The sequence below is a fragment of the Gymnodraco acuticeps genome, unplaced genomic scaffold (assembly GCF_902827175.1).
Source record: "Gymnodraco acuticeps unplaced genomic scaffold, fGymAcu1.1, whole genome shotgun sequence".
NCBI lineage: Eukaryota > Metazoa > Chordata > Actinopteri > Perciformes > Bathydraconidae > Gymnodraco > Gymnodraco acuticeps.
Genome location: NW_022991154.1, coordinates 6,602,744 through 6,615,245, shown reverse-complemented (window position 1 = coordinate 6,615,245; position 12,502 = coordinate 6,602,744). Strand labels below are relative to the sequence as shown.

General features: G+C 40.4%; 1 protein-coding gene across 2 annotated transcripts in view; it reads right to left on the bottom strand.

The window, feature by feature from the left end:
• pik3r3b (phosphoinositide-3-kinase, regulatory subunit 3b (gamma)) overlaps positions 1–12,502 on the bottom strand; it is a 338,567-nt gene that overhangs the window by 20,082 nt on the left and 305,983 nt on the right. Inside the window, exon 1 of one of the 2 annotated variants that reach the window (XM_034237529.1) lies at positions 77–569. The exons of the other annotated variant lie outside the window; for it this stretch is intronic. Coding sequence (XP_034093420.1) covers positions 77–191 — 115 coding nt within the window. The 5' untranslated portion in view covers positions 192–569. Of the gene's footprint in view, positions 1–76; positions 570–12,502 lie in introns of those variants that run through there. 2 annotated transcript variants of the gene reach the window in all.

Below are 12,502 nucleotides of genomic sequence, written 5' to 3'. Positions count from 1 at the left end.
CTCTACTCTCATACAAGCCCCAGCCCAACATCCATGTCCGATATTAGCTTCTGTTGCCCGGCGCAGGCCTGCTTACCTGGCGGTTGGTCCATTTCCAGATAAAATATCAGCTCTGTGGAGTAGGGCATCATCACGTCCCTCCAGTCTCCTTCCTCATCGGCTTTTTCCGACGTCCAGACTGTATTATACATTGCTTTCGTGTGGCTTAACCTGACAATCTTTCTCCACAAAAAGGAAAAAAAGCGTATAAAATGCGAACTGGTGACAAAAACAAACTGACGTATTAATAAAAACACTTGATTAGATAGGCTAATCTATCTACTTGAAAATCTTCTATCTGAATTCCTGCTTCAGACTTGAATAAATAGACGAACTGTGTACAGCAAGCACCGGGCTGTGACTGCTCCCTCCGACATAATAATAGTGTTATTAACTTGGGGCTCTTCATGAATGCCCTGTATACGTATATGTTTATATAAAAGCGTCCTTTAAACGGTGGAAAAGTAGATGCCAGCTCTACATTTCAGTCCCCTCTCCTTCTTCTCCGCTGGTACCGCCGGCTTACTAGCTTCATTTTAAGAAGAGCACTGACAAGAGGAGGCTGGCAGAGGATGACAACGGCTGGGACAAACCACTGCGCCACGGTTTACAGGGGGGGATGTAATTTATCTGACTGTAACACACAAAAACTTAATATGAATAGATCCTTTACGCAATACACATTAGCAGAATCTAGCTTAACATTACTTTGCGTCTTAAATTATGCGTACATTATAACACTCACCCATTCTGCCTTTGTTATATTAAAACTATGTACACCTTTGTTGGCGCCTTTTTTTTTATCCCAGGCCTAACGCTGATCAAGCCTCTGTGCGCAAGCTCAGACGGCTGGATCTGAAAGCCAATAGGGAAATTACTTCAGCCTCTGAAGAGCAACTTACAAATTCAGTGGTTTTCCAGTGAGATCCTCACCTTCCCACTGACTGGCTGTATGTCACTTCAAACTACTGACTGCTGCAACCACTTTGGAAAGTGACATAACTACATGAATAAGGAGCAACCAAACATTCTTAAAGGACCTTGGCAGTGTTTGTGCATGTTATAACCTTAGCCCATGTATTACAAATGATATATTCTTATGTTTTCCAAAAGCAGACCTATTTATTTTACATGTATGAATGTGCTTTCTTTCACCATAAAACTAAGCCAACAATAAAGGTATACTTACTAAGTATATTGTATAATGTATGACAGCCTGATCTTCTTCCTTTTCACCATAGAGCTCAAAACTATTAAATACACAACAATGAGCCACACTGTTGCATTGGGTGACATGTATTACATTACCATGAATCAGTTCCGCAAACATCCTCTCGCTGCACTTCTCACTGGAGCACCAAATGTGGATTTATTGGACACTGAAAATAGTCCCCAACCAATGCACTGACAGTACCCAGCTGTTTTAGGAAATAAACCAAACATTTACTCAACCTTCAAAAGGAACCAATGGGATAATTGGCAATGACCTAATGTGTTTTAAATTATCATTGTATGGAAATGCAGTGAAGACTTTCCATCTGAAGCAGCATTTGTATGAAAAGTGACAATGGAATACACAAGCCAAGCAAGTTTCAAGTTGATTTCCATAAAATATTGCAATTACTTCAAACAATGGCAGACTAAAAGGTAGGGAAAACACATTAAAAAAACTTCAATCACTACAATGTTGTTTAGGAAAATGGTCAGTAGCAATGTAGGGAGAAGACATACAATGAGACAGAGACTGAGGTTATAGATTGTGACTGTAGGATGTTCCTCAAGTTTACACACCCACGGCTACCCTTGTGTGACTTGCGTGACACTAAACCCTTGCCTGCTCAAGGCAAGGTAATGACAAATGTATTAAACTATCATATGATAAAAATGAACCTAAAACAGTGCAGGAAAATATACCCTCTTTGATCATAGGATCCCTTCCGTGGCAGTTATGTGTTGAGGAGGTTTGTTTAGTGGGCTTGTTTAACTCCAGTGGAGGACAAGGTGCCATTTACAACGTCAACCAAGCTGCCTACAGTCAGGTAAGTACAGTTACAGCAAATGATATGGGAGCTTAAACATAAGCTTAGGGATGCTAGAGAGGTGCAACCATGTATTAGGAAGCCTATAATACAGGGATGACTGCAAACACACAACACACACCTGCTAAAATGGATATGATGGATTTGCAGGATTGTGGGATCACTTCTGTTGCAGGATTTATGGCTTGTTCTTTGTAGATCATATTTAAATATTTTTTTTTTAATGTAATTATTAGTATTAACAATAGATTAAATGAAGCTGTTAAATGGGAAGGAAGTCCTCTATAAACAACTGTAGAAGTCGTCAAAACCACAGTTAAGATGGTAAACTGGCTACTTGTCAAACAATGGCGTTGTAGATGTGGTGTCTCGACTTCAACTTCATTCTCTTCACAAGTTGCTGATCTGAATGTAAACGATGATTATAGTACATGGAAAAGGAAGGCTTGGCCTACATACATGGTGGATACATCTGATTGCCCTTTGCCCCCAGAGGCTTATCAAACCTTGACCCAGACCCTGGATCAAAGTCAGATTGGGTTCAAATCATAATCAGTCTGATTCGGTCACAGTGACGCGTCCTAAAACCCAGAAGTCCCATTTATATTTTTATTTTTGCATAAGCAGTCCCTGGGGGGGTTCTGTGTGTACACACAATTGTAATGACAGTCTGATTAACCCTCCTGTTGTGTTGTGTTTCCCCCAAAAATGATATGCATGAAAAATTGTAATTTGTTGTATCTATCTATTATTCCCTATCTATGCTTCTATTCATGTGCCAAGTGGAGCACTTTTAGGATTAAAAAAGAAAAAGAATAATGGCCCCATCATAATCAGATGCCCCCAAAGCACACAGTGGAGACACAGACGAGCCCAGACCCCCAGTCTTCCACATGGTAATCTCCTGTTAACAGCGTAATATCAATGCAATATCTTTAGATGGGGGCGACTGCCACCAGTAATTACAGCTGCTCTGTCTACATATACTGTCTGCCGGGTGTCCTACTTCAGGGAGCAACAATAATTGAAAGGTCTGCTCCCTAATCTGCCATCCATCCATATACTCCCCTCCCTTTACCACCATCCACCGTCACCTCCGTTAACCCATCCATCCGTCTGTCCGTCAAAAGTTGTCTGTCTCCTCTGTCCATCACAAAAAAAAGAGGACAGAGAGTCCCGTTGCCCCCCCCCCCCCCCCAAAAAAAGGGGGGGGGGGGTGCATGAATGTCAATTAAATCTATTTGAGGCTACGTGTGTGTGTGTGTGTGTGTGTGTGTGTGTGTGTGTGTGTGTGTGTGTGTGGTTGTTTCACAGATGGCTCGTGCCGGACACACAGCCTAAAGCTCGTCTCTGTCAAGTGTGTCAAAGAGGTTTAATTGCTGCTGCTCTCTCTGTGTGTGCGTGTGTGTGTGTGTGTGTGTGTGTTCGTGTGTGTGTGGCTGGGCAGATGGATCCCTAACAATGACACAGGAACTGACTCTAGTCATACAAAAGAGAAAGAGAGAGGAAGAAGGAGGGGCAGACAGAGGGAGGAGGACCATGGGAACAGTATTAATCTGCGCTGTCCCCGGCCATCAGCACACTGGTCCCCATTTAACCCCCCAACAATAGAGCCGAGTGGCATCAAGTGGCCTATTTGCATAGTGTATGCATAATCACATAATAGCATAGTCACATATGAATCAGCCCCTCCCATGACTCCAAATGAAACTTCAAATTCCAATTATGTATGTGTCCAACTGTGAGTTTTCAGATGCATTTCAATATGCGCATACAACAACAGAATGCAAGTAATAAACAGAAAGTGGCAAAATGTATGTACAACTTTTCGAGCTTGGCTAAATGCACTAATAGATGACAGAAAAGTAACATTGGAATAATGCTAATGCTGGGGAACCTGCTTCAGCTTTCTCTTCCTTGTTGCAGAGCTGTCAGTGTGCCTCCACTCTGTCAAAAATACTACAAAATATAAATGGTAGGTGTGCCAGATGGCAGATATGGGGACTCGAGTTTGTGACTCGGACTCGAGTCGCACTTAAGTCGCACACACAGAGACTTCAGACTTGACTTGGACTCCTGCTCAAAAGACTTCGGACTCGACTTGGACTCGTGTTTTGGGACTCGTGAACAATCATTGTGTTTTCTATTTTTGACGTATTAAAGGTGGGGTAGGTAAGTTTGAGAAACCAGCTCGAGATTGCTAGAATTTGAAAATACATAACCGGAGAAAATCTGCCACTTCCTCACAGAGCCCCTCCTCCAACACACACGAACGCGCACATGACCAATGAGGGCATGAGATAAGTTTGTGCCCCGATGGAAGGCTGACAGGCAGGTAGGCCATCCAGTTACTTTAGCCGGGCCGGCTATCGGGATGTTAAGAGCATTCCATGGAATATAACGAAAAGTGTATCTCGAGCCGGTTTCTCAAACTTACCTACCCCACCTTTAACATTAACATCATGGTAACACCATGGCGACCGGCGGCACACCTGCAGTTGTACCGCTTGTAATTAGGTTAAACTATACAAACTTCGAACAAAACGCCGGCGGCACCAACAAAAGGAGCGCACACTGCAAAGTCTGCAATATTAAAATCAAGGATACTGGGTGCAACAACGTCAAATTTCATCAGGCACTTGAAAACTAACCCGGAGAGGTCAGTCACATTAACGCATATGGACGGTTAGCAAACATGTTTAGCTCAGCATCAGCTATATAATGTTAACTTAGCTTGCTACTAGCTTTGTAACTGAATATTTGAAAAGATGAGTGAATGTTTGCTTGTCACACTTGTTTGCGTTGAGTGGCGTTGACATCCAACTCTTGACATGACATAAAAAAGGTCGGTAACGTTAATCATTACGTTCCGCTGCCACCATCTACTGGCTAACGTTAAACGTAGAAAAATACATAGTCACATACATAAATACATCTGTCGGTTTATAGGCAGGTTACAGGTTTATTGTTGACCACGTAACGTTAATGTTACAGGTTTATCAGGTTACCATTACACTGGGTTTGAGTGAGAGGATAGAGGAATATGTTTATTTATAGTAGACTTAAAAGATGTAATTAGAGACCCAGTGTAATTAAACAATACGGTTGCAGAGGTCAAATTTAACATTTTTGTCCACTGGCCAAATGGCTAGCCTAGTGAATGTTGAAATTTTACCAGCCACTCAATAGATTGCCATTGTTATTTTTGGCTGGTGCGTGCAACATACAGTACCAGCCACTTGCATGATTTACCAGCATTTGGCTGGTAAATGGTGTTAATGGTAGATATCTCTTTTGGAACAGGTCATGTTTTAATATCACCAGTTCAGTATATTTCAGATAATATTGCAGCAATAGTTTTTTAGTTGCAAATGGCACAGAACAAATGTATACTTTTAAGTACTTTTAACACAGTTTCCCTGTGGGGGATTAATAAAGTATTTGTGATACTGATTTCTGATTCTGAAGTGTTTTGCTTAGTTGTTTGCATTTAGCTAAAGTGTGATGTTTTTCCTCATATTGCATTGCAATAGCCTGTTTAAAGTGATCATATAACAAACAACTAATCAGTACTGATACTGTATGCTAATAGATATAGGAGTGATAATAATACAGTAAATGCTTTGAATGTCTTAGATATAGCTGTGCAGTATTCTTAACAGACTGGATAGCAGCAGACAATAGAAGGCTTATTACAACCAGAAGAGACATGAGACTTTTATTTTTTAGAGACTTGAGACTTGACTTGGACTCGTGACCAAAGACTTGAGACTTGATGAAGTCTCACCCCACAAAGACTTGAGACTTGACTTGGACTCGTGACCAAAGACTTGAGACTTGACTTGGACTTGCAAAAAAAGACTTGTGAACATCTCTGCCAGATGGTACTTAAAGTTCACTCATTAAAATAACATAAATGCCATGGAAGATTTGAATGGTACAGTACGCAGTCATTGACCCAAGTTACAGTGTGTCTTCCATTGCTTCCAGTCTCAATGCTAAGCTAGGCTAGCTATGTCCAGCGCCATATAGACTGAGAGTTATGTCATCTCCGTTCACTCCAATGGACCACTTTTTTACAGCAATGGCGGATCGTGGAGCCTCTCAATCGTTCCCGGAAGTTAGCGCCAAGGCTAGCAGAGCTATAGAGTTGCAGCATAATAGACCGTTCGTGAAGGACTTTTAAAGGTAAGAAGAAGTTTAAAGATTTATATTGCGGATATTATCAGTAGATCTGATTCAAATTAACATGTGTATTAAAGAATGTCAGTGGATTATCCCTAAATTAGTAGATTTAGGGAACGTTTACATATAACAGCTAGGATACCGAAGCAAGTTAGCAACACACGTTGAACAGCCTTTTAATTGTAAATTCCGTTCTCTTAATGTCATTTCGTCCAACGTTGTTGAATTAGAGAAGAGGGGCTTCTAAACGGGATTGTATGCGGGGGTTGAGGGAGTTAAATATTAGATAAATATAACTTTGGTGCGTGTAAGAGTGAGTGTTTTTAGCAGAGCCATATTGTGTCCTTGTGATTATATTGATTATTACCTGTCTGTATAATGTTGCAGCTCAGCTGATTTTGGATTGATGGCAAAGGGAGAGGGACTTAAGTGAGAGTGAAAACACAAGGTAAGTTTAATACTACTGTTTTATATAAGTAAACACCTTATCTCCCCAAGGCAATTTCCCATCCAATAGGTGTGCTATATAGGTGTGTATAACCCTTTCTCCTGTATGTTACTCCCTCTTTCAGCACAATAACCAGAGGGGGATTCAATGGAGCCTGAATACCTGCACTGAGACCATCACCCTGCACCCTGAGTCTCAACTCTGTGTTTTTCAAGCCTTTCCCTGTTTTTTGTATTAAACAAAACATTAAGCTTTCCCAATGGTGTGGTTTTCGTTTTGTGAAAAAGTGCAAATGCAGTGTTTGTATATAATTACATCACATATGTTTTTGCTGTTGGTCGTGAAATTGCTCCTCCTGACTTGAGCCAGACATTTTTTCCTCCGCTCTATGACAGTGGGGAAGCCGTACATTCGTACTCCTTTCTCGGAGCGATTTGAGCATCCCTAAGGCAGCACAGCAAACAATGGTGGCGACTAGGAGGCAGCACAGCAAACCAGGACAACACGGAGGAAAAGGCACAGACAAACTGCATGATATGCTATTAAATGTGTATTGAATTCCATGTATTTGCAATGGATGTTCCTAAAACAACACATTTAACATCATCATCATCATCATGCTGCTGCTGCTAGTCCTTTGATAGTCACCTGTCGGTCTCCTGTCCTTTCTGAAAGCCATAAAGATGACATTAGTCATTTAGATAACTTGTGTCCTCAATTACCATGGGATTACTGAAACTACCATGAATTTAAGAAAATGGTAGACATTAATCTAATCTGAATTTTAAAGCATTACTTTAGATCCCCTCCCTCTAAATATATCAATAAACATTAGAAAGTGATGCTCCTGACTACCATACAAGTTTAAGAAGATAATATTGGTTTTAAAGAATTCAAAGCTATAAATAAACAGCAACAGGCTCTTTAACCAAGGCACTGTTAGCCTAACATGTAAACTCCTTGTTCACACTAATCCTAATATTATCACTTAATATTAGCAAATTCTATTTTATTTTTTAAAACATATTGATGTAAATACATACACATATCGATTTGTTGTATAAATATTGCAAATCAAAACCTTTATTCACTAATAATTACCAAAAATCGTAGTTCTATCAATGCATTCACATTGCCCGCCATGAACTTCCGGGGAACGATCCTCGTCTACCTGAACCACGTGACGATAACCGTTTTTGGACTTCCGTTGTCGTAACTCTTCTATCTATATGGCGCTGGCTATGTCATGACTCCAGCTCTATACTTAGAGGTTCTCTATAGAGTGGCAAAGTCCCTCCCCTTCCGGTGGACCTCCATGGGACCTTATTTCGGAAAAATTATGTATTGAAGTCAATGGAGAGAGAAATATTATCTTTCGATCCCGTTTGAATTGTGCCACACATTACACATGATGTTTGTCAATTTAAAAGATAATTTTGCCAGTCAAAAAAAAAAAATGTCGTAAAACTGTGAAGTAACACATTTGCTTGTGTGAAACGCTCAATGAACTACATATCTGGTCTTGCACAACAACACACGTCACCAAGATGGCAGTCACTACTGTCTTGTCAACAAAACGATTGACTACCCTCACTATCACCACAATGAAACACGTCCAGAAGAATGTCATGCAAAGCTGCCTGCCTGCCTTCCTTTGATTATCTCTGAACTGCCTGGTCTTTTAATGTTTAATGTAAACCATTTGTGCAGATAGCGTGAAGTAGAAAAGATCGCAGATGCTAATGTGGCGTTAGCATTTCTACCCCGGGCTTAATTGGTGTATTATAGAATGATCACACCGGTGTGACAGTACTCTTCAAAGGGTTCACGAAATATGACTACTACTCTTACTGTTTAACATTTTGGGTGACTTAATGTTACTTCATGTTAAGGCTAATAAAAATGATAAGGCTAAGGCTGTAATGCTAACTAACGTGCTTGCTACTAGCTAGGTAGCTAACTTGATCCAGCCAGCCACTCCTGGTCCTTTCATCAGACGGGAAGCGAAAGAACGAGCAAGACCCATTGATGGTATGATAACAACCTGGTACTAAGCACACAGGCATCTTGTTAAAGTTATCTTATCTTAGCTATCTCTTATATTTAGCAGAGGAAAACAATTGTGACATCAGTTATGACATCACTTACGCGACTGGAATTTGTAGTCTTTATCGTTGCATATTTTTCATAGTCTTATAATTCAACAGTTTTACGACAAACGGTGACTTTTTTGACATGGAAATGATTTTTTAAGATTGACAAACATCCTATGTGTAATTCGTGGCACAATTCAAACGGGATCGAGAGATACGTTTTCTCTCTCCATTGACTTCAATACATAATTTTTCCGAAATAAGGTCCCATGGAACGAAAGTAGATGGGCGTAACTTCGCCACTCCATACATAATTCAGAGCATATGATTGAATGTGACTTCATTCTCTGCTCAGGTAGACATTTCTGCTTTATTAATGCTCTAAATGTCGTTTACAAAAGAAAAACAACCTAGGTTTAGCATGTTTTGGAGCTAGTGCTGCTAGATTCTCTCTTTGAAAAAAGAGTTGGACACTGAACTAGGTTTTATAATTTGGATCATGGCTAAAATCCAGCTTGACTTTTTCTGGTTTCTCCAATGAAATTTACCCAAGCTTTAAGGGAAACAATGAATGTAGTTTTCCTGTTTGTGTGTGCGTGTGTGTGGGTGACAGACAAATTGGATAAGAGAAACTGCATGTGCATGAGAGAGAACCCAGGTGAGCTCCTGGGAATCAGGTGTTGAGTTTGCCATTTCTGTCACCATAGGAACCAAAACGTTCACTGAGGCGCAAACAATGTCTCTTTTTTTAGGGGCTTTAAGCCCAGACAAAGGCACTGTCTGGAAGCTCATATCATATGCCACCTACTGAGTTCAATGCAGCAGGGACGCACAAATCCATGAATACATGATTTTTAATTATAAAGGCATGTCAAACCCAAAGTAACACACCGGTTGACCTCTTCAAATTTCACAATTTTTTATCAAAAAAGTGTGCTTTATAGCATATATTTGAACTCATGGACCCACCTGTTTGTCTATCAGGGTTTCATGCTTTAGTAGAACAAGCAGTCAGGAAAACTAGATGGGATCTTTGAGTTTCTGAGTCAGTGTGTGTGCAGAGGTTTGCGTCTGTTTTAACTTACACGTTATCTAAGGTCATGTGCCACCTGCACCCCAGGCAACTGCTTCCACATTAGAACACGGTGTCTTTTGTCCGACCGCAAAATACAATAATTTAACCCAAAATCTATTTTTTTAGCATCTATTGTAGGCTACTTTGTGAAATGAGATAGAGAGCCAGACGCCACGCGAAGGGCCACAAATGCTGACATGGCTAAATGGAGTTATGGTGACCCTCGAACACCTGTTAACCACCAGCTTATCTGCATTAATGTGTGTGTCTATTAACGGGAATCTCAATGCAACCGTATACTATGGTGTTGTAGACATTAGTGGGTTTTTTCGAACAGTTTGTGTCTTCCATTTTCTGTTTCAACATTACACGCTCCAGTGAATAAAACCAGGTCTATACAGAAATGTTTTTTCCCAGTTTGGTGTCGAAGAACTTGTCTGGTCTGCACACACTCCTGACCTCAACCTTATCCAATACCTCTGGGATGAATAATGATGCTCTTCAGGCTGAATGGGTGGAAAGCCTGAATTCAGAAGAGGGAAGGCTCTGTTGTAGAATTGGAATCACATGTTAAGCTATTATATATTGGTGTTATGTCCCGGTGTCGACATACTTTTTACAATATTGTGTTTTCAGCATGGTGTGAAAACCACTTTCGAACTATCATCTATAGGTCTGACGGAATTAGTCATGTGAAATATTTCAAGGTTCTGGTGAAGCCCCAAATAGGAATTCAGATGCGTGCATTTTTTTGGAGTTGAATGTACTTATTGTAAGTCGCTTTGGATGAAAGCGTCAGCTAAATGCAATGTAATGTAATGTAATGTAAAGTTGTGAGACAAAGATGTCTACTTTCATGAGTAGCCAAATCTTTTCACATGGACTGCATTCAGCCAACACAAGCTCAACGCCTGCTCGTACTATAAACTAGAACGCTCTCAAAACCAAAATGTTGCCCCTTGGATACAGATTCTGCATTCATACTGTATGCAAGTCACACCAACAGCATAAGGGTTTAGGTTTGGTTATAAAGAAATGTCTCTCTCTGACTGTGTCAGTCATCTGCATCCATTTGTACCATGAGTTGCAAGTGTTCACAGTGCCAAGTTGAAGAAGGGTAAAAGAAAGAGTGGAGCTGATGCATTATATTAGTCTGGGGACTAATGGTCAGAAATGTTGCCAACGTTTAAAAACTGGGTTTCATGTCGGGTATTAACTGTGTTATTTGAGTTGGAGTCTTTGACATGAGGATATGGGCTTAGGTTTAACAAGGGTCTAATGAAGAGATGCTATATACCGTTATAATTGGATCCATTGTTATTGGTACTTGATGCATACTGTAATCAGGACTGAAAGTCAGGATATCTTTACTCTATTTCTGTCAAGCCTCCGGACATTTGGCATGTGCAATATGACATCACCTTAGTGTGACGTAAGCAAAACAGACATAATTTTGGAGGCATATTTATTGTCTTTTGTTAGAATTTATGCGAAGAGAACAGCCTTGAAAAACTTTGACTGGCATTCCAAAGAAGCATTTGGAGATATTATATTCTTACTTGGGGACTTTTTTATTTGACTTAAAGACATTTAGTTTTTCTTTACTGTATGCATCAACAAAAGGGCAGTTTTCCGGCTCGTGTTTTATAGGTTTAATTGGTCCCCTGAGTGAGCATCTTTCTGTGCATCTTGGTCTGTATGTGTATCTTCTGCAATAAAGCGACAATTCAGAGAAAAACACAAAAGTGGTGTTTATCTCCCTGACACGTTTCCCGGTGTCAGGGAATCTTGACTGAACATCTATCAGCACTGAGCATGTGGTTAAACCTTCTTTTTTATTTTAAAGAAAAAAAGCCTATGAATTGAGTCTTTGCTGTCATGGGAGTAACAGAAGCAGACTGAAAGAATGATGGATGGAGTGGGGGGGGGGGCTGCAGTACTAGACCGCAGCAAACAATGAAGAAGAGACAGAAAGAGGATGCTAAAGGAAGAGAGCAAAGGAGATAGGAGTTCCATTTGTCCTCAAGTTCTGGGGGACATGTTTGTCTTGTGGAAATAAAAGCCCATAAATGTATGAGTGGGGGGATGTTTGACTGTACAGTGATGATGAGGCTGTGGTTCGCCCACTGTCAGCTCTATTTCTGTGCTTATTATCCATGGCCCTCAGCGCTTTTCATATTTCGTCTGCTGCTGTAATAACTAGAGTGGAAAGTACAATTTAAATGTAGACACGAATAGGCTGCTAAACATAGACATTGTTGGAGTGGGGTCTGGGAGAGCACACACACTGAGAACAGTTACGTAATATGGCACGGCACTTTTGTATATATTATGAATAAGCGCTTTTTTTTAGGGTGCAGAGACAGGACAAAATGTGTCATCCGCCTACATCAATGCTAAGAATTATCGTTAAACATAGCAAGTGATTGAATGCTCACATTTGTTTTCCTTTGTTTTTTGCAACATTCCATTCAGCATTCACACACTGCAAGCCATTAAAACTCTGCCAGAGACACCATACAGACTCATGTTCTGCAGACAGCCTGTTTTTGGTCCACATCCAAACGTTTCCAAAGATACCAAAGATCACATTCATTCTTTATGGAGTAGGTGTAGAAAATAA